Genomic DNA, 23680 nt, shown 5'->3' on the forward strand with positions numbered 1-23680 from the left:
ACATAAATGGAAGCTAGTGATAGTACTAACAATATCCTTTTCCCTTAGCATACTTTGGGGGTATTTTCTGAATAGTTATTGCAGCCTAAGTGGATCCGACAGAGCCACCTTAATGAGTGCAGAGCAGCCACGCTAACCCATGCCGGGGGCAGGCTGGCTCCTAAAGGCTCCAGGGCTGCCTAGATGCTACAGGGTGAGACTGGTAGGGCCCCTGGATGTTTTCCGGGCTATGTCTAAACACAAGAGGACCTGCAGGTGCAAAAAGGCCCCGTGAAAGCAGCAGAAAGACAGAGCTTCTGGGGTAGGAGGCTGGCTGGTGGCCAAGCCAGAGCCTTCTTGTTCCCCCAGGCAAACATGACAGAGTCTGGAAGCACAGTAAGAGCCAGTCCATCTTTACTGGAGTGAGTGCAGGAGACAGTTTACAACAACCTCTAGCATTGTCTTAACCATTTGATAGAAAGTTCACGATAATATTTATTATATAATGAAGAAAAAACAACACATTCAGGGAAAAATTGAGATCAACTTATTTTTCTTAAAAGGTTCATCTCAACGATGGCAACAAAGTCCAGCTTGTGCCGCCAAACGGTTTACATGATCAAACCGTGTACAGCTTCTTGTGTGAACTGTTGACTACAAACATTTACCAAATACATAAATCTCTTTTAAAAAAAAGCCATTTTAAATATAGCAAAGCAGTGTCTTCTTGCACAGCAAAGTGAAGGAAGTTTCTACAGAGAAATAAAAGTTTTACATTTGTAAAATCATTTTCACATTCTAATCATCTAGCTTTTTATGATCCAATGCCAGGAGTTTTCAGGTTCCTTATTTACTATGTATTTCTTGTGCGCATGATGGTTAATACAGAAATTATGTTAATGTATAATGTAAGTTGTTCTTACAGTTAAAAGGAAATGGTAAAACATGAATTGTTCTTTTAGAACAAACCCCTGATTTAGTCTATAACACAATGGACATAATTAGGGCTCAAAAGATGGAGTTTTGATTGGGACCATCTGTGTACACACAATGGTGACTTTCACTCTTAGTGCAGTACCAGTTAGCGTACTGAAGGAAGTGCAGCTGTTGGGAACTTCCTATATCCAGTGCAATGTAAGCTTTTTTTGTTTTTGTTTTTTAATAACAAAATACTTCATCTGAAGGGATAAAATTTTCCTGCAAAACATGTAAGTCTAAAAGGGTAAGAAAACTTGGTTTTAAAGCAACACCATTAGTGTCTTCCCCATTCTAAGCTGGTTTCTGCCAAGAGATGTGGATGTGGATGTGTTTGCACATGAGGGGCTGAGGGATGTCTGTTGAGTGCATATGCTCCAAATCACACTAGGCGTATGGAAGGTTAACAGTCAAATATTCAGCTCCTGAAAATGGAATACATTGTTCCTTGGTCAGTGTAATTTAAATACAAACTCCGAGCCTTGTGTAATATTGTTTTAGAAAACAGTAGTACTGATTATAAACCTGCATAGAAAGAAAGACTATTGAGATACAGTCAGAAAAGCCATCTCATAAGGCACACAAGAAAATAGACAGTAAATGTGAATGTGTTAACTCCTATTCCAATATACAGCAGAAGTTCATGAACATGCATAAATAATAACTAAAGGCTCACTTAACACTTTCAAAACTATAAATGGTTTACAAAGTGGTAAGGATTATCTCAGAAATTCAGTGTTGGGAGACTGTCTTTGTTTTGACTAGGTGTGACCTTATGAAGAAATGTACCTGTAAGCAGGCCAGTAAATGAAGTATATTTTAAAAGAAAAACCAATCCTTTTTGAATAAGAGCCAAATGTTTATGCTGAAGAGAGGAGACAGCTTTACATCACCCCCGCCCCCCTTTCTGGCTTCTACCAAAACTCACTAGCCATTAAAACACCAATTTGAATTCTGTAGCCTGTGTGTGCCACAGGCTTATCTGTACCTAATACCTATGTGTCAGTCAGGAAATCTGGCTGATGATTTGTCACAAACAGCAGATGAGGAAAATGTCAAAAAGAATGTAATTTAGGGGGAAAAAACAAAATTTAAGTAAAAACTGTAGGTAGCTGCTCAATATTAATTTTAAAATATAAAATAGCAGCAATTTTTAAACCCTTCTTTTGAGTTTCTCACGAAAAGGAGTATTTAAAAATCTACAATAAAAGATATACAGGACTTTGAATTTTGTTCATGGCATAAGCCCAGTAAACAGACAAACTTGCCAATGAGTTGTCCTGCTGTAAGAGTAAGGCCTTGCTGAAAATCCAAACTGAGGGAGGGGTGGCACTCATTTTAATCATGGTGGCAAGTGCCACACCAAGGACCTGCTCCACGAGAGTCTCTCCCCACACCAGAGTGTCATTTTGATTGCACGGAACATCCACCATGTAGTACATTTTGTAACCAGCTATAATATTCTACTTTTAGAGGGATAAGGAAAAGGGTCCCTTGCCTCATGAATATTATTCCCTAATCATTTACCACTTATAAAACCTTTGTGCTCATCTACCATTTTGCCATTTTCTCTAATATTAATTAAATTAGGTCATATTTTTCTACTATATTTTTTCCTCACAAAAGGCAAGTTTTAAATAATGCCTTGTAAAATCTGTTACAACACATTTTATATTTATGCAGGATGAACTTAACACCATTTTTTGCCACTCTGCTATTTATGTACACATATAAAATATATGATGCTCACCCCATACAGCACAAAGATTACAATGTAACGTCACACATTCACCACCAGTGAGGGGAGAAACCCCTTTATACAATCCTCTGAAAAAACTGGGCTAATAATTAAAATCCAAAGTACAGTATATTTAACAAAATAGTAAATATTAAACAGTGAATACTCTACTTAATAAGGACTTCGCCTTTTCCCCCCAAATTGGCGGCAATCCACAAAAATATACTTTTTAATCTGGTGACCATACAATACATAGGTACTTACATCAAAGGTGATAATATATTTAAGATGCTATATACACAAAGAGTTTGGCTCAACTTTTAATTTACATATAGAATAATAAGTGTTCATGGCTTTTTTTTTCCAAGGTTCTGCTTGCAAGATATTTCTGTTTGTTTTTTTCCCCTCTTAAAATAAAACTAAAAAGTTAAAACAAGATAAAGCTATTCTCTTAAAAAAAAAAAGTTACAACATACAGCTTTGGCTTATATAAATAATTCATAGCAGAATGTGTTCAAAAGTAGTGAATATAATTTTCTATATAGTCATCAATTCATAAGGGTGTTTTCTTTTATATAAAATATACATGAGCTAAAATCAGTTTCTTTAAGATACGAATGTAAAAAGAAACTTCTGACATATTCCAATTATAACTTAATACATTAATTTTATTTTGTTAATGCTCTATATTTCTAGGCTAGTATTTTGTGACTATCTCATGCGTGTTTTCTATTCTCTCTTTTTTTATTAGCTAAAGATCACCTCTTTGACCCAATAAATTTTTGCACGTGCAAAACAGTTATGTGTGGGGCTTGTTTTGTTTTTGTTTGTTTTTTAATAGCAACAGCCCTTTCCCATGCACCCCTCTGCAAGAGACCCATGCCAGGTTGGGTATTAATAAAAATGACATTTTATGTACAGTATTGCTTTCTTGATTCCTGCTTTTCTACTGCTCTGTTCTACAAAGCATTTTTCTGAAGTCACTACAGTCACCGCACAGTTAAATAAAACAAGTAGGGGCCTTCTAGGTTTCTGCAAGCTAGTATGGGAGAATTATATATGGGTACACATTTCTCTGCAAAAATTGGTTATCTTATGAGACAAGTAGTCCAAGGAAGTGCCAGACTAGTCTGTGCCTACAGGGTGCTTTGTATGCCATGGGACACACGTCTGCAGACCTACAAGGAGTTTGCAGGTAAGTGCCTGATTCGGTGTATGCAACCCACACCCACACATACACACACTCACACCACATACATATATATGTAAAGGGATATATATGTATGTATGTACATATAAATATATTTAACTCATGACCTTATTTGCCAATGTAGATATGTAGGGCAGTTCACTGCAGTAACACAAAGTACAAACATGAGTTGAAAACCTTAGGTCACCCACGCATCCATCCTCATGCGCTTTACAGAAGGGCTCTCTCTGTCCTCAGTGTTTGGGGGTCGGCCAAGCACAACTGGTGAATGGAAGTCACCCCGAGGATCCTCGCGGTCACTGCCATCATAGGAGCTACTAGAGCTGCTTAGACTGTCCACAGGGGAGCGCCCCATTTCCTGCCGGGGTTGGGGCTGGGGCTGGGGCTGGGGCTGGGGCTGGGGTGGTTGTGGTAGTGGTGGCTGCTGCTGCTGTTGCTGCTGCTGCTGGAAGCCAGATGGGGTCATTCGATCCCGGGGAGGTGAAATTGGTTCTGACTTAATGTTGATGTTCTGGTTGGTGTTAATGGATAAATTCGAACCCTGAGATAACTGCCCTCCAGCACTAAAGAAAAAAAAAGAGAGAGGTAAGATGTTTTGTGGGTGCATCTGCACTATTCACATGATGACGCTGCAGCCATTGCCTGCTGGAAAGAGCCAATTCCTGTTGGAATTCCTCAAGACTGGTTTTGGACATCTTCTTCAGTGTGTAGCACACAAAGAAATGACATTTCCCTGAGAGGAACAAACAGCACGGCCAAGTCCTGTGTTCCTTACTTCAACTACCCACAACTGTACTTCTGCATCTCAAGTTGGAAAAATCAGTTCAGTGTCTGATGCTATGCTTGCATGGTCTAGAAAGACAGGAATGGTGTGGCAACCTGGAATCTGTTCACTGCCTCTTCCACCTCGCTATCTTCTCTGCTCTGGCCCAGTGACAGGCACATCATCATCTATTCTTAAAACAACTCTGTCAAGCCCTGTCCATTTGCTTTCCTGTTTTGTTTTTTGATATAGGCTCTCACTAGGCCCAGACTCCTGGGCTCAAGTAATCTTTTTGTCTCAGGCTCCCAAGGAGCTGGGATTACAAGTACACGCTACACTGTGTCCAGCTTCCAGATCTATTTTCAGTGTTTTCATTTAGGGTGCTTAGGGCAGGCCTGAGAGCCGAACAGCTGTGTAGCCAAAATTTTCCCCAAGATAATTCTTAAGATTAGTGATAACAATATGCATGTAGAGTCCTTTCAGAAGGCAGGCGAATGGGTTTCCTGGCTAGGAGGCTGGGGTGTTCCTACTACACTGAGCAGAGATGAAGCAGTCAGCTAGAGGTTTGCTCTGCTGATCCCTCTTCTCTACTTGATCCATGGCCTACTGTCACTGTCATCCCAGTTCTTCCCTCCTGCTCAGGGAGTCTGTCTGTCTTCTTCACCTACAATCTCATGCCCTGCCCACAGGAATGCTCTCTTTGCAAAAGAAATATGGGGTGTGCACTGGGGCAGGACTGACCACATGAACCCTATGGATCCCAATTCACACGCGGGGTACCCATCTCTGCTTTCCTCCCATAAGAAGCTAAGGTAAGTAAAAGGCATAGCTCATCTTCCTCTTCTGACCATCCCCAAAACAGAATTCCTTCAAGCTGCCACTCTGCAAGCAGTGGAGCTGGAGGCAGGTGTCAAGAGGCAGGCAGGGAGTGGGCGGCTTACTGAGCAGTCAGTAGGTAGAAGGTGGTTTGCGTGGGTGGCATCTGTACCTTGGAACCCCCTGGATACCAGCGGAGTCTCTCCACTTCAGTGTGCCTGAAAAGGAAAGCCTTGTTCCCTGAACCCCTTTCAAGGAATGCCTGGTTTGCTAAGCATCCAAGCTCTTATCTAAAACCATGGTAAGAAATATTTTCTCCCAGCACTGCGTTCACCTAAAAAAGAATCACTGCAGCACTATTCACATGAGAGAGTTTACAACTGATAGAAAAAGAGAATGAATAGGCTAGGAATAAAGGTTCAGGGAAAATTCCAGTTACTCACACAAGAGAGCTGAGGGCTGCTTGTCCTAGAGGGTGCTGTTGCCAGGCTGACACCTGCCCCAGAGACAGCATTCCTGGGGAGTTGAAGCCTTGCAGGGCCGACAGGTCAGCGCTGGTCAGTGAGTAATCTGTAAAGGCAGAAAGATTGCTATGCTGGGATATTGCCTATACAATTGTTACTTTTTAAAAATGCCACCACTACCTTCTCAAACAAAAAGAAACACTGGTGCTCACCCAGACTGAATCTGGATCAGCAAGTCTTGAGGAAGTGCATGGAAATGCAAAGATGCAGAATCCCTGCTCACAGGGGTGACAAACTTAGTGATGTAGACATTAAGTATATCATTACACAACTGCATTTGTTTTAAGACTGTGACAGCTCTCTGCATCCAAAATCCTCTCAAGTCCATGAATAAACTTTCCAGGACAAAAGAGAATAATACAATTCATGTTACATGAAGGCTTTAGTCATAATTACTGTAACCAATACATAGGACATTAGTTATCACTCACACATAGAGATATTTTAGTTCATCATTAGCACTTTCTTTTCCATTTAGTTCTAAAGAGAGGTGACAAAACTCTTCTACTTTTAACTTTCTCATGTCTCAAGAGAGGTGTTTAAAGAAGTTGGTCTTCCTAGTGAATCAACATTTTTAAAAAACAAACTGAGTTGAGGCAGTGCAGCGGGTGCTCAGGTTTCTATCAGGTCTGTACTTTTGTATTCTATTTGCTCTAAGACCCTCAGCCATCCCCATGGAGGCACCTGCCCTGCTGTCCCTCCAGTCCACAATTCTTCTCTCTTCGCCCTTCTCCCTCTCTCTCTCTCTCTCTCTCTCAGAGACAGGGTCTCTCTACTGAACTCGTGGTGATCCTCGTGCCTCAGCTTCCTGAGTGCTGTGATTCCAGGTGTGTCCCACCACACCCGGCTTCTCTCTTGGCTCTTTTAACAACCCATTTGACAAGTCCACATCGATGTCTTTCCAAACACCTCAAATTTGACATGCCCCAAACTGGACTCAGGTTTTCCTCTAAACCTGTTCCTCCTTAAATAATCTATAACTTGATAAATGGCAGCAACACACACCCAGCAGCTTGTGCCAGAAACGTGTGTTTCCTTGATGCTGCTCTTCTCTCTTGCTCCACCATCAACCACCAAGTCCAGCCAGTTCTGCCTCCTGTCTTTGCCAGCACAGCCTTCACTGTCTCTGCTGCTACCACTCCAGTCCATGCCACGAGCAGCCATTACTTAGGCCACATTGTTCTCTCGTGGTTTCTTGGCACTTACATTTACTTCTATGGACACTGCAGTCAAAATGATCTTTTTAACACAAGAAACATGATTGTGACACTCCTTTACTTAAAAGCATTTTAAGACTTCCCAATGTTCTCAAGATAATGTCCAAAATTTACAACATAGTCAACAGAACCCTGTTTAGTTCTCCAAGCTCCCTGTTTGGCTTGGCTGAGTCCTGCATTCTCCTTCATGCCTAGCTGCAAGGCAGCCCTGGAGACAACAGCAACAGATCTTTCCTAGAGTTGCCTGTCTTGTGCCTTTCTCCCCCGATAGACCCTATATTCTACTGTTGATGGAAAATGCTTGTATTTCCAGTGTACCTGTCGATCACCTGCAGGAATAAGTCTTGAAGCTGGGAGTGATATTACTGATGGGCCCTGAGGACGTATTCACAGAATTCATTCACACAGAACTGTTTCACTTTCATTTCAAAAGTTGTCTATTTATTTTCCCTGTACCTGCTGTCTGATGTGTTGGGCACTAAGTACGTACAGAAAGGTAGACTATACACTAAAGAAGACAGAACATGGGCAAATGTTTAAAAAAGTCAAATGACACATAAGTTAAAGATAATACAGTTAGGGCTGGGGATTTAGCTCAGTGGCACCACTCCTGCCTCAAAAGCACAAGGTCCAGAGTTCAATCCCTGGTTCAATCCTTTTTTTCTTAGAAAAAAAGAAAAGATAATATGGTAAGGCTAAAACAGGTGTTCTGAGAAGGAGCAAAGATACAGTCTGTCAAAGGGGAGGAGACTGAAGCTGAATGATAGATGGTTTCAAGGGGACCTGACTCCATTGTTTTAAATGTTTTGGCAATTCCTTCTACACTGTGTAATATATATTTTTAATATTTTAAAATACTATGTTAATATAAAGTACATAATGTTTTTCTAATCTAATAGCATTTCTAAAAATATGTATAGTGCAATTTCTAAGTACATTGAAAAACCTACAATGGAAATGTTTAGTGAGCTGCAGTCTAACTTTGATACCCAGGTCGACTCCATCTTCTCTACCTTCTCAACCTCAAGAGCACAAACTGGGGCTGAGGATATAGCCCAGAGGACAGCATGTGTGTGGCCTGGGTTCAGTCTCTAGTGGCCTTTAAAAAAAAAAAAAAAAAAAAAAAGAGTATAAAGCGAAAACCACAACCTAGGACTTTCTATGATGAGCAACTTAAGTCAGTCCTATTTCCTTTCCTAGAATAAGCTTGAGAGAAAAGATGCAGCATGATTGGCATGGTATCTCTCATATAGCAAGTGGTTAATGTACTGAAGCAGAGTATTTATAAATGCTCAATCCCTGGTTAGTATCCAGACTAGGTTAGTGTCCAATTGATAGATTTGGGCTTTTTGACATACTGATTACTGGAAAAGGTAAAGGACATTCCCTGTGAAGCATTCTTTTTCAACAAAACCTTTTTAAAGTTGTTCCCATTTTTAAAGAAATAGTACTTAGAAGGGAAGTGGTAATTAAATGTATCAATTGCTCTGTTCTCTCCAATTGGCTGCAGACAGCAGTTTGAAAGCAGAGTGCCAAAGCATTTAGCCTGAAGTCTAAAAATTAGATGATTTCTACCACAGTTTATGTATGAGAATCATAAAAGATCACTTGCCTGCACTGTAGTCTCTGGATATTTGGCAAGGTGTAATTTAAGTACAGCCTTCTTTGAACTTTCTTTCTTTGAAGCAACAGGTGTTTGGCTCAGCTGGGAAGAAAGTGGAGCCACATGCACATTCTGCCCTCCTCAGAATGGCAAATTGAAATGAAACCTGCTGCACACCAAGGGTCTCCATACAGCCTGCTTGGCAAACAGCACCTTTCTTTATTGCCTTTTTTTTTTTTTTGGAGCTGGGGAAGCACCTTTCTCATCACTATAGTATTCTTAATCTTTCCTAACAGACTCTCAAACTAGGGTGTTTTAAGATGAAATGGTTACATAAACATAAGTAAGTGAAAAGCTCTGCTTAATGGAGAGTGACTGCGGAGAAATGTGAAAGGTCTTTGTCTTGCCCCGAGTGCACAAACGATGCAGACCAAGTTAGCAGTTACAGGAAGGAAAACGCGGCTTGCTGCCCACAGCTCAGCACCTGCCACATCCCCAAAGGAGCTTGGAGTGGCCCAAAGCAGGTTGACAGCAGAAAGACAAACATCTTATTTCAAAAGCCTGGAAGAGTGAGACACTGTGTAATGAGAAACTACAAAAAAATAAAACCAACTGAGCAACAGGCTAGTGTCCTTGGCTGGATGCATACCACATTTTGGTAATACTGTACCTACTTGCTTCTCTGTAAGAGACAAGTAAAAGTTCACACTGGAGCCAGGGATTTAGCTCAGTGGTTTCACCGCCTGCCGCGCAAGCACAAGGACCGGAGTTCGATCCCCGGTACCAAAAAAAAAAAAAAGTTCACAATGGAGACATAACATTCAAATTATTTCATTATCAATGTATTTTCTGAAATTGTTTCAAGGCTAGCATGTGTTTTCCAACATACTGAAATTTGAATGTAAAAAACTGAAGACAATTTACTTCAAACAAAATCACAAAAGTACATGTTGATCACAAAGCAGAGAGAAATTCAGCCCAAGGAAAGGCAGGAGAGGGGGCTCACCAGTGTTGTAGGCTGTCGGCATTGCTGAGTACACGAGTCCCTGCGGAGGCAGGCTTGGGGTTGTCACAGACACTACAGGGGTTGCAAGGGGCTGAGTGGCTTGAGAACTGCTTATCCTTTGGGTATTCTGTGAGACATCAGAAAAGAGAAAAAGTGTTACCATGTAGTATTTATGTTCAGACTTAATATTTTAAAAATAACTTTTAATTTAAATGTGACGCTTTTCACAGTTTTATGTGAATATCATTTTCTGAAGCAGTCATGCTATGAAAATCTTAAAAATACTAATGAGGCTAATTTAAAGGCACCTATATTTACATTAATTATTCATTTTCCCTTTCTTTAATACAGTTTATTAATGCCAGAAGCACGGCCTTAAAATAGAAACTTACCTTATGGGTGATAACACTTTTATGTGTTAGCATAATGAGGACTTAATGTCATTACAAAGACTGCCAGGTTATGGTGACAGCAAAGGTCATTTATATATATATACATGTTGTAAGTTTAGGAGTACAGGAATAAAAAATACCTTTCTTTACAGCATTTATGTATTAACATGGCTTGAAGCGCAGCTTACATTCTGCTTTGCTTCCCTCAACCCTACAGATGACCTATTTTTAATGGCTGGTTCAGATAAGTAACCCTTCATTCTCCTCATCTTCTGAACCAACAGGCTTGGGTAGAGAGCTTTCGAAGTACGGAAAGGGCTGTGAATGGAGCAATATTAAACGCTTGCTGACTGACTTCATCTACCTAGTATCCTATTCATCCTGGGAATGAGTAAAAAAGTCAACTATTAAATAATCAAGCTAGTTTAAAACAGTCATGGTCCTCTATGTGTAGGAGTATGGTAGAATAATTTCTCCGCCCACTCAAAGTAACATTTTTCCAAAATTAAGGATCAGAGGAACAGAATAAACTCCATGTTATTAGTATGCAAGAAGGCCAAAGCACATTTAGAAGTCTAAGCCAAAGCACAGAATCATTCAGTGCCCTTAGCAAAGCACCAGAATGTGGGCAGTGTCCACTGTCACTGTTTCCAGAAAGACATGAGATGAAGACCTTTGACTAGATCTAGACACTTAGAATCTGATGAGAATACACATCTGTTTTCTTTTCAGTTCATATTTTCTACTGGAAGTTAGAAGATGTCAGAAAGACTATATGGCATGTGGATATATTGCCTGAGTTTCAGTCCCAGAGTCACTACTTCCTAAGCTCAGGGAGAATCATTTAACTTCTCTGAACTTCTAAATTTTTCATGATGGGATGACACAAATCTTTGTCCCACTTGCCTTGCAGTGCTATTGTGAAAATAAAATAAAGTGATATGCTAGAAATGTTTGGGTAACTGAAGTACTACAGAAATGTGAGATAATATTCTTAAATTACTGCCCCAAGAATCCCTGTATAATCAAATTTCTATGTAATTGGGGATTAAAAAAAAAGAGACAAGTATCCCTTGATCCACAGGTGTTCCATTAGAGCCTTCATGAGGTAAAGTTTCTCTGTTCTAGAAAGGCAAGGCTTCTAAAGGGATCTGCAGCCTGGCTCGCTTCAGAAAACACCTTGGTACAAGCCCGAGGGGACTTGCGCACCTGTCCTTCCCCACTCTGGAATGCAGCCATCCACGATGTTTTCTTCAGAGCTCAAACCAATTTAAACTAACCTTTCAGTTTTGACGGATTGTTTCTGATTCTGTTTGATTCCAACACATAAAGCTCTGCATTTTAAATTAACTTTTAGAATGTGAATTAGCTTAAATCTTAAAAAAATATGAATGGCTGTTTACAGTTCTCAGTCATGTCTGTCTTTTTCTTGTTGTTTTTGGTACCGGGGATCAAACTCAGGACCTCGTGATTGCCAGGCAGGTGCTATGCCACTGAGCTACATCCCAACCCCATGTCTTTCTTTTGTAAGTCACAGACATTTATTTTAATGATTTCTAAACTTTAAAGTCTTCAGAAATTTATCTCTGAGGCTCTGTAATTACAGGTGTACTTTAAGAAAAGTGGAAAGTCAATGTATGACAATTGCAAATATAGTACATTTTAGTCTCAGCATCAAGTTAATAATCTTAATGTCTGTTTGAGATAGGGATCTATCCAATTTGGATTTTGGACTTTGCTTTTTCATATCTGGGCTCTAGGCCACACTAGGTGAAGGAATACAGTATGAGATGGGTTGGTCTGGGCTCTCCCCACTCCGGCAGTCTCCTGGCATTTTAGTATACCGGCCAATCTCAGGAGCACAAGGCTCCATGAGTAAGTGACTTTCAGAACCACTAGAGGGCAACTCAGCTCTAGATAATTCATGGAAGCATTTGGGACTTAAGGGTAAACAGATCTAATGTAAGACGAATTATTTTGGTTTGAATTATTAACTTCATTTGCTAATAATTATGATGTAATTAAGTACATATTCCCCCAAAATATGTTCATAATACAATTAATACTACATTTACAGGTGACAAAAGTATTTCAGTTAACCAATATAAAATCACATCCAAAATTGAGAATGATCACAAAGCTAAGAACCACCTCATATTTTAAGAATAGAGCACAGAGTCATATTTGAAAAGACATTTCTCAAAACACAATAGCATGCATCAACATGTAATAATAAAATATAAGTAAAACCAACTGAAACCTTTACCCCATGCTCGCATGCACTCTTAACCCTACCCATGCTAAAACCGGTGTGTTTTCAACTTTTTATTCCCCTTAGAGTCATCTAATTAACAGCTGACTCCGAATGCACATGATTACTTCTGTGAAGTCTAGGTTATAGTTCCCAAAGATGAAATAGACTAGCTGCAAGTTATTTTCAGTCAGGTTTATTTTCTAGAGGAAAAGCAATGGAAAACATTTGTTTTGGAGAAAAAAATTAATAGCTGCTTATAGAACAGAATATCTTGATAGAAAAGTAAATTTGAGTATGTTCAATTACAGATATTCCTCTTAGTAAACAGGGAACCCCCTTGTGGTTCAGATTGTCTCATGCAGGATGAAATAATTCCAACTCTGAAAAAAGTGACCTCACCAAAAATGATGTAATCTTTTTGAAAGAAAGAGAAATAACACAAGTCTGTGTTACAATCTGAGGAACTTTGAGGGTGAAGTCATTTTCTAAAAATGTTTTAAAAATTTGGAAAGCTATATAAGGTATTTTGGATCTTTCCTTTAAAATATCTTTAAACAAGTACCCTGTCCTCATGGACAGCAACTGTTTTTAAAGGCTCTATTCTAATGTTCCCTCCAACACATACATTCTAAATAGAAAAACTGGAATCTGTAGTACCAGTAGATTTAACCATGAAAGCATGATTTTAAAAAAAGGCATTTGGAGGGTGTTTTTACACAAGAAAATTATCTTTGTAACAAAAGAGCATTGGTTAGATAAAAACATTTAAGAGAATTAGTTCTTTCTACATCTTTTTCAACTCCCTTGAAGCAAAAAACCCGCACTCACCAACTCCAATTCCTCTTCCTCCGACTGTACTCAGCACATAAGAGGGATAAGAGAGTTACTAAGACTGTTGGTACTTGCAACAAAATATTTCTTTAGAAAAACATGGTTTTAGGACCCTACAATTCCTTGGGAACTCTAGAGATGATAACGCACACAACAAATAGTACTTGTTGTCTTTAAACTTGTAGCTGATTTTTCAAGACCAGAGAATTGTTTTCAATTCTTTAGGGCCAGGATTTATTAAAGAGCACCCGCCCCCTCATCTGCTCTTACCCTGGCTTCTCCTACACAGTCACACTTCTGCAACATTTAGATAGTTTCCTAATCATGACAGCAGTCTATATTTGGAACCACAAGCATACTCTGTACTTACATCTTAATCCTCCCATCCCTGCCCACCAGGTCACACACGTCCATGTATCTCCTGGCTAGACTCTGTGCGCCCTGGTAGGCCCAGAACTGTGGTATGCTTTATTTCCCACATAGCCAGAGCAGTGTTATGAAACAGGAACTCAAACATTTGTCAGTACATAAAACAGTTTTTTACAGGTTTATTATTTGCAGATAACAGTTCACACATTCATAGAATAATTTTAATGGAGAGAAACCATGAATATGAAAAAAATGAGTGAAGAGAAATGAACCGATAAATGAACAGGAGAGAAAAGAAACGTATTTGCTCATTTTCTTTCAAACATTTATAAAATATGCTAGACACAATCTACTCCTTAGGTGTTCTTTTTTCCTTCACTTTCATTGAGTAAGTCGTTTCTTTCTCAGTCTGTGAAGTGTCTCCACTGATACAGGAAGCCCCAATCCTGAGGCAGGTTTTTCTGCAAATGAATGGGGAGAAAGGAGGGAGGCTGACTACAAAACAATCATTTGCCCTACACTTGCTACCTCACTGTGGCTGACAGGAGCCTTAGCTACTGTGTTTCATATACATCATCACTGCATCGCTCCAATTACAAGGTGCACAACAAAGTACTGTACTGTCAAACACCAGGGCTATGTTTGTGTGAAACAGTTTTCACTTTAACCTATAGGGGTTACAGTGTAGCTTATATGGCAAGTTTTCTGCAAAAAGGTTTCATTTCTAGTGGGGAGAAAGGAACCCTTACCCTTCTCCATTGTTGGTGGGAGTGCAGACTGGTGCAACCACTGTGGAAATCAGTATGGAGATACTCAAAGAACTAGGGCTAGAGGTCCCATTTGACCCAGCTATTCCCCTGCTCGGTATCTTCCCCAAAGAATTAAAAGAATCATACTACAGTGATATATGTGCACCCATATAGCAGCATAGTTCATAATAGCTAAAGCTTGGAAGCAGCCCAAGTGTCCATCAACTGGAGACTGGATAAAGAAGATGTGGTTTTTAAATAAAACGGAGTACTACTCAGCCATAAAGAATGAGAAACTAGAGACATTTATAGCTAAATGGATGCACATTGAGGCCATAGTCTAAGTGAAACAAATAGGATACACTTGTGTAAATACCAAATAGTTTCTCTGGTGTGAAAACCTAAAAGTGTAAATAAGGATTAAAATGTATAACTGATATTGTGAAATAGGAAGAAAATGTCTAAAGGAATAGGGGAAGTGGGAGGGGAAGGGGACAGGAAAGAAGGGAAAAGAAAAAATTTGAGAAAAGGAAAAACATGGAAACAAAGTCTTTGTAAGTAGGGAAGGGTGGAGGGGGTGAAGGGAGGGCAGAGGAATGGGGAAAAAATAAGAACCAAGATACATCATGTAAAGGTACAAGATCACAATGGAGAATATAACTGCATTGTATACCTAAAATTACCAATAAACTAAATGGAAAAAAAAGAAAAAGGCTTCATTTCTTAAAAAAAAACCCTGGTTATAATTTTATCACCCAGTTTCCTAATGTCTAAATCCATTTTCTTGTTAAGCACTGCAATTTAGTAATAGTTCTTACAAACCTATTTTTGTGCCTTTACTAAATGAAACTTTTTGTAATTAAAAACAAAATTTCTAAAAGGTAGTAGCAGGTATTACACATCTGGCTCCTGAAAAGTAAGTCAAAATGGCTTTTTTGGAACATATTTCTTTGTTCTGTATGTGTGCATTTTAAACAGTTTATTCTGAAATAATTTTCGACTTAGAGACCAGCTGTATAGACAGCTCCCCTCACACTCTTGCCCAGCTTCGCCCAAGGTTAATATCCCAAAGGAACAAGATACAATAGTTGAAACTAACAGAACAGCAGCCCTCATTAACACTTTGGATTTTACTTGGGTTTCACTAGTCTTTCTACCAATATCCTTTTTCTAACCCAGAAGCAGATCCTGGATCTCATACGCATTTACTTGTCATGGATCCTTGATCTCTGACCTATAATAGTTCTTCAGTATTTCCTTACTTTGGTTCCTGACCTCCGCACCCCCCAACCCCCAACACAGGGTGTTCACAATGAGCTACATCCCTATTCCTTTTTTATTTTTCGATTCTGAGATGGGGCCTTGATAAGTTGCTGTTCCTGGGCTCAAACTCATAATCTTCCTGTCTCAGCCTCCCAAAGTGTTAGGATTATACATGTGTGTTATCACACCCCATCCCGGCTGAGTTTGGCACTTTTGGAGAACACTACTCAGGTATCTTGTAGAATGTCTCTCAATCTGGGTGTGTCTTATGTTTATTCCTTGAGAGAAGGCATGGACTTTTGGAAGACTATTACAGAGCTATATAATCTTAGCACACCATGACAGAAGGCATGTCATCTTTTTTGTCTTACTTAATACTGGTGACTAAGTTAAGGTAGTGTATAAATACTATTTTTCCCTTTGTAAGAAACAAATATTTGGGGAGAGACATTTTGAGGCTGTGTAAGTATCGTGTTTCACTTTAAACTTTTTGCTAATTGTAGCATTTATTGACTGGCTTTGCCTGCAACCAGTGCCCTTGTACTGTGGTGTTCTATGTGGTTACCATTCCTCTTATTCTTTCACATCTACTCATTAGAATTTCTCCGTAAAGAAGAGCTTTTACTTGTTATTTATTCTATCAATCATATCAATAATAGACTCTTACTATTCCTTGGGTTATAAGCCAAAACTATTATTTATTTTGTTACTCAAATTGTTCCACTTGGTCACTGGGAACTCTTTTGGAAGGCTAGTTCCTGTGACCTTTGATAGGCACTTTCTTATTCTTTGCTGCCTCTGGCTCATCTTGTATTTCTTCAAGCCAGTTCTAAAACTACTCTCTTCTCCATGGGGCCCGAGTTCTTTGAATTAGAGGGTGGTGTTTAGGAACTAAAATCTGACCATTCTCAGATTACTGGGTATCATTACTTCATATACCTCTCAGCAGACCGAGCTAGAAAATATATGATTTATACCAACTAATGTGTATTACTGAGCCTTCCTTTTTACTGCTGAGTAATATTCCTTTTTGTGCATGAACCAAACAGTATATATCCCTTCAACTGCTGCAGGACATCTGGGCTATTCTCAGTTTTTCAGTTACAAAAAACACAGGAAATTACATAAGTACAGTTTTTATATCACTTAGGTAAATACAAGGGGTCTTGCTGGGTCATATGGCAAGTATATATCTAGTTCATAGAAGTTGCCCAGCTCTTCCAAAGGGACTGTATCATTTTGCATTCCAAGAAGGAATACATGGGTTCTTGTTGCTCTGCATTTTCAACAGCACTTTCATTTTATTTTTAAAGTTTTAGCCATTCTAATAGGTATGTAGTCACATCTGATTGTGGTTTTAATGTGCATTTCTCTAATGATACTGAGCACATTTTCATATGGTTGTTATGTACATTGCCTTCTTCTTAAAGTATCTGTTAAGATCTTGTTGCTAGAGGTATAGTTCAGTGATAGACCACTTGCCTAGCATGCATAACACCCTGGTTCAATCCTTAGCACTGCCAAAAAAAAAAAAAAAATCTTGTCCCCATTAAAAAAAATTAGGTTATATTTTTATTGTCTTGAGAGAACTCTTTATGTATTACAAATATAGGTCTTTTATTTGTATATGTGATTTGCAAATATTTTCTCTTAATTTGTAGGTTGTCCTTTGATTCTTTGAAGAGTACATTTCATACAGCAAAACAAATTCTCATGAATTCTAATATATCAATGTTTTTTAATAGATCATGCTTTAGTAGAGTTATGTTTTATCTTGTAAGTTTCACAGCTTCATGTGTTAATCTGGATCTATGATCCATTTTGAATTAATTTTTATATAAAGTAAAAAGTATGTATTAAGGTTTCATTGTTTTGGATATCAATGTTGAATTATTCCAACACTATTAGCTAGCTATAAAAGCTACTTTTTCTCCACTGAACTGTCTCACTACCTTTGCTAAAAAACAGCTGAATATGATAATATTTATATGGGATTATTTTCTGGGCCATTTTGTCCATTGATCCATGGGGCCATTCGTTTGCTGACACCTGACATCCTCAGTTATTATAGCTTTACAGGAGGTCTTCAACTCAGTCTGTTTGGTTCTTTTTCAAAATTGTTTTGGTTATTATTGTTTCTTTGCCTTTCTGTATATATAATTTAGAATTAAGTTGATTTCTACAAAAAAGCTTGGTGCAACTGTGATTGTATTGTTTGATTTCGATCAATTTGAGAAGTGACATCTTGACAATGTTTTCAAATCCACTAACATAATGCATTTCTTTCATTTAGGTAAACTGATCTTTCATTAGTGTTTTGTAGTTTTCAGCATATACACTGAACATATATTTTGTTATATTTGTACTTAACTATTTCCTTTCTGGGAGACGGTATTATGTTAAATTTCTAATTTGAATTATCTATTGCAGGCATAAGAATACAACGGACTTTTGTATATTTATTTTTCTTAACTGTACTGACTAGGGCTTCCAGTACAATGCCAAATGTGTGTGCTAATTTAAAAAACTGAATGTTTCCCCCTTATTGGTGTATCATCAATTAAAATTTTTGTAGATGCTCCTTATCGGTTGCTCCTTTCTATTCCTAGCATGTTTTTCTTAACATCATGAATAAATGTTATACTCTGTTAACATGGAGGAATTATACTGGTGAATTTTCAAATGTAGAATTATCCTTGCATTCCCGGGATGAAACCTACTTGGTCTTAATATATACCGTTTATATATTGCTGAATTTATTTACTAATATTTTGCTGAGGCTTCCTATGTGTAGAGTTCATGAAGGATATTGGTTTGTAGTTGTCTCTTCCTGTAATGTCTTACACTGATTTTGTATTAGGGCAATGCTAGCCTGATGAAATGAGTTTGGATGTGTTCTTTCCTAGGTTTCTGAAAGAGAATGCAGAACTGGTATTAATTTTTCCTCAAATTTTGACAGAATTTGCCAATGAAACCATCAGGATCTGGAATTTTCTATTTTGGAAGCCTTTTAAACTAGGAATTCAATTTCTTTCATAGATATTTGACATTAAAATTAACTATCAGAACTTCAAAAAAAAACTTCAATAAGTTTAGCAACTCTTTGGTAGTTTGCATCTTTCAAGGAATTTGACCTTTTTACCTATGCTATCAAATATAGCAGAATAGAGTCATATAGTACTGTATTCTCATACTATCGTTTACTATCTTTTGGACATGCTCTCTTTCATTCTTGATATTTATAACCTAGATCTTCTCTTTTCTTCATTCAGCACAGAGACATCTCACTGGATCTTTTCAACATCAACTTTTGGTTTGATTCCTGTCTCCTTTGTTTTTCTGTTTCTAATTTTATTAATTTTTCTTCCCTCTAATTGCTTTCACTTAAATTTGTTCTTGCCTTTCAAGTTCCTCAGGATAAAAGCTTATATTATCTTCCATCTTTTCTAATATAAGCATTTAATGCCATAAATTCTCTTCAGCATTACTCTAGCTGGTCCTCAAAATTTACATATGTTGTAATTTCATTTTTACTACGCTGTATTTTAAAAAATGTTTTCTTGAGATTTCCTCTGTGTACTTTAACCTCCCAAGGCTAAAATGTATTGTTTAATTTCTAAATATACTGTATACAGAATTTCCTGGTGTCTGTTACTGATTTTTCTATTTTACCTTTCTATCGGTTTTCTCTTTATGTACTGCGGAGGTCTACTATTAGATGCATACATATTAAAGAGCAGTTATTTTTTGGAAAATGGGCCACGTAATGGCCCTCTTTCCTCGATTATATTTATTTTCATAAGTCTACATTGTCCAAAATTATGACATCAATTTTACCTTTAATTGTGGTCTGCATGGTGTTATTTTTCTGTTTATGTCTTTATATTAAAAGTGGCTTCTTATAGGTAGTAGTAACAATGTTTAGTCTTTCTTGTCTTCTTTTTTGGTTGCTTTTAAACAAATCTGACAATCTATCTTGTAAATGATGTATTCTAACCTATAACAACGTATTTTCAGTTTTTCTTTTCCACCTTTTTTGTCTTTTTCTTTTTCCTTCTAATACTGGGGATTGAACCAAGGGGCACAGTACCACTGAGCTACAGCCCGGACCTTTTCACTTCTTTGACAGAGACTCTCATTAAGTTGCTCGGACTGGGCTGAACCTGTCACCTTCCTGCCTCAGCTTCTCGCAGTGCGGGGATTACAGATGTATGTCACCATGTACGGCCTCATATTTTATTTTTACATGTGCTATAGACACAAAATGCATTACCACTATTTTTACCTTATAAAGTCAGCAGTCTTATGGAGTAATTAAAAAGGAGAACACCTAGATTATGGCTTCTCATACCTCTCTCCTGTGAAAGTTACCAAGGTTCCTTGGAGGAATACCTCATTGTAGGACTGGGGCAGAAAAAACACAAGTTGAGCCTGGAGCATACTGCACTTTCAGAAAGTAAAAAAGTACCCTGCCCTTCCCTCAAAACAAAAACCACAAAGCACAAGGACAAGGGGTTGTCAAAGAGATACAGATACCATGTGAATAGCTCCCAAAAGCTAAAGCTAGAACAATTTGAACAAAAAAGTGGTATGATAATATATCACTATATTATATACCGAAGTATAAAATAAGTGCCTGTCCATATTTACATGTATAAATAAATGATGAAGCAAATGAGAAAGAATAGGTAAATCTCTTGCACCAGAAAAACTCTAAATAATTTATGTAGGCATTCTTCCCTTGAGGAGGTGAAGGATAACCCCCTACTCCTTAAGTGAGGGCTACAGGTAAGGACTTCTAATGACTACAGTATGGAAAGAAGGCAAGAGTAAGTCTATAGCAGAGAAACCTGCGAAAGACTTCATCAGTCTGGTGACCAAGTTAGCATGAACACTAATAGTTATGCCGATAGCGCACACCCTTGATATGATATGATGTAAGTGACACTTTAATTACATAGCCTTCTTCCCTCAAAGTAATAACCCCAAGCTGAAAAGAAGACATCACACAAATCTCAACTGAGGGACATTCTACACAGTGACCAGGACTGCTCTAAACTGTCAAGGTCAGTAAAGCAAGGAAAATCTTAGAAACTGTTATAGCCAACAGTCTATGGAGACATGGTTACTAAACGTAATGTGGCATATCCTGGATTAGAGCCTGGAACAGAAAAAGACATGAAGTTAAAAACTAAAGAAATCAAAATAGAGACTTTAGTTAACATACCATCAAATATTAGTCCATTAATTTTAACAAATGTTCCATACTAAGATATTAATATTTCTATAAATTAAAAACTATCCTAAAAAGCTAACAAAAAGTAGAGAAAAATAATTTATCTCCATTTATATCACTTCCATATTTCTTTGAGTAGACTCAAGTTTTTGATGCTATCATTCCTTCTGCAGAAGGTGTTTCTTTAACATTTCTTGCAGAGCTCTACAGGCAATAAATTCCCATAATTTTTGTTTCAGAAGTCTCTCTTTTGCCTTTGTTTTTGAAACATTTTTTGCTGGATATAGAATCCTGGGTTGAGAGGTCTTCTTAAATTTTAGCACATTAAATATATACACTCCATTGTTTCCTACCTTGCACAGATTCTGAAGAGAAGTATAGTTTTAGTGTTTCTTGGTTCTATATGTAGTATGTCTCTTTTCTCTGGTTGTCTTTAAGATAAGCCTTTAGCTTTTAGCTTTAGCAGTCTGAATGTACGCTCACATGTGTGTGCCCTGACGGTAGTGACCACTCACCCCTCTCCCAGTTGTGTTATCTAAGAGAGGCTTTTTCAGGACAGCCCTCCTCCTTCATCGGAAACACCCAGTGGGGCTCAAGGGTTAAAAAAAAGCAAGTCTATAGGAGAAAATGGACTCAATCCACACTGTGGCCCCAGCAGTTTCAAAGGTTCCTACGAGTACACACTTGGCCTCCAGCAACTCACTAATCACTCCAGCTCAGCTCTCATCACCTGTGCGCTGCCCAGTGCTCCTATGTCATTTCTCCCCATACTACCTGCCTTGCCCTGTCCTCCGGGCCAGCTGGTTGCCCTGAAATCTCAGCACTAGGATAATTCAAGAAAAACTGCGTTTGCTGTATGTTCAACTTTTTTCACTGTAAATTTGGGAGTGATTCAGTTTTTAGCTTTATGTATCGCCAAATGAAAAAGTATTGTTTGTTTTTTGACCCAGAGCTTAAAACTTAGAAAGATTAAGACTTACAGTCCTGATTTCACACCACCGTGGACAAGCACAGTAACCTTTATCTCAGTTCTCTCATCACTACCTAGCCATGATCACAGTCTAATTGAGAATCAAATGAGAGAAAGCATATAGGATATTTCAGAATCTATAAAGCATTACACTAATACGTTATGCATTTTCTTTATTTGGTACTGGTGCTCGAATTCGGGACCTTGCGCTTGCAAGTCAGGCGTGGTGCCACTGAGCTAAATCCCCGGCCCAGCATTACACTAATATGGAATTATTACTTAAGCCTGACAGCATCACTTTCACTTAGCAAAAACACAAACAGAAAGTTTAGCAGCTGGTAGCAGCCAAACAGTTGCTAAACTAAAAATGATTTTAAAACCTGCATATATATTCTAATTTTTTTCTACAAGAAGTTAAGGAGGATAAACATATTTTCCTACTCTTCATGAACACAGACTTAGGACTCAAAAGCAAATGAAGCTAAGGCTCTGAAGACACTGTCAAGGGGGGTACTGCATCTTTTACAGAGTTACATAGAAATGTCATTTGAGAAGGAATAAGCAAAGAAAATTATTTGGAGAATAACCCATTCAAGTTTGTATACATATTCCCTATTCAACAATAGTTCTCTCTTTGGTATATAGGGTTCTGTAACAAATAATTTACTAGTTCTCTCACAGAAAAGTAGGAAACAGATGAAAATATGAAAAGCACAGAGATGAAATAAATCATGTTTAATTTACAAACTTGGAAATGAGATCTCTAAGCAAAGATTCTAGGCTGTTAAAATTAAGGATAATAACCCCTCCATATTTAGCTTTAATTTTAAATAAGCATTAAGCAAAATTTATTTCCTATTTTTCCATAATCTAATTTTTGTGTATTTAAAACAGACCTGTCTCTTCAAATGGTAGTTTTGAATAGAAATACGCATTAGGAAAAAGTATGGACTCTAGGGAGGTATGCAAAATTCCAAAGGAAAACATACACTGAGACGTGTAAAATGTGTGTTTTGAAGAATGAAGCTAAAGGAGGTCTGACTTACCAGAGGAGGCATCATGCCCTTGCTTGAAGGGGGAATGACAACTCGAAGATCTGGCTTTCGACTGTTCATTCCAAGATTGCCACCACCTGGTGGAGGGGGAGACTTTGTAGGCATGACTTTGCCTAAACTATTTGCACCAGTATTTCCAATCAAATTTGGAGAAGCTCTTGAGTTTACAAACCCATTCCCTGGAGAAAAGATTAACATGAAAAGAAAAGAATTATTAAAATATTTTGTCACATATACAAAGCATGCTTTCCCCAGTCCCCACTTGCAAATGAATTTAATAAAACTCACCAGTAACCATGTATCTTTCAGTATTTTAAAATAAGCAAAGAAAGTCAACCTGTCTGAAATACATATAGAGCTTAAGACTAATGCAACTTGTTTCCAGCATTATTGCTTGGACCTGGGGTGAAAGGCATTTAAAGTACAACACACATTTCTAAGGATCATCTCATATTGGAGATTATGATAATAAGACTTTTTTTTTTTTAAGCCTGAGACCAGCCTACTCATTCAGTCATGTGACAAAGGCACTGCTACTAGGTTCTGGGTACTGACTCAGGTTTCAGGCAACTCCTTAAACTGTAGCTTATTTAGCACTTAGCACTAATGCTTCATTTTCATCAAATACTTCTCCTTGTGGCTTTACTTCTCCCTGCTCTTTTTCTTCTGCTTCCATTAAGGCTCTTGCTAAATAATTGTGGTTAATCTAACTTTAATCATTTTATTGCTA

At 38.0% G+C, this 23680-nt stretch overlaps 1 protein-coding gene across 15 annotated transcripts in view; it reads right to left on the reverse strand.

Annotated features, from left to right (window-relative positions):
* Nucleotides 1-376: 376 nt before the first annotated feature.
* The window catches only part of Mef2a (myocyte enhancer factor 2A), a 151169-nt gene continuing 127865 nt past the window's right edge, over nucleotides 377-23680 (reverse strand). For 10 of the 15 annotated variants that reach the window (XM_004852690.4, XM_004852685.4, XM_087188293.1 and 7 more), the window contains 5 exons: nucleotides 22942-23129; nucleotides 13306-13329; nucleotides 9832-9958; nucleotides 5925-6051; nucleotides 377-4465 (listed from right to left, as the gene is read on the reverse strand). In XM_004852690.4, the coding sequence (XP_004852747.1) occupies nucleotides 4081-4465; nucleotides 5925-6051; nucleotides 9832-9958; nucleotides 13306-13329; nucleotides 22942-23129 (851 nt within the window). In that variant the 3' untranslated portion in view covers nucleotides 377-4080. The remainder of the gene's footprint in view (nucleotides 4466-5924; nucleotides 6052-9831; nucleotides 9959-13305; nucleotides 13330-22941; nucleotides 23130-23680) is intronic. The other 5 variants (XM_004852691.4, XM_087188294.1, XM_004852692.4 and 2 more) reach the window with 1 other exon arrangement.

This window comes from Heterocephalus glaber, unplaced genomic scaffold, assembly GCF_053883595.1.
Source record: "Heterocephalus glaber isolate CG9 unplaced genomic scaffold, H.glaber_assembly_v1.0 deba00001531, whole genome shotgun sequence".
Taxonomy (NCBI): Eukaryota; Metazoa; Chordata; class Mammalia; order Rodentia; family Bathyergidae; genus Heterocephalus; species Heterocephalus glaber.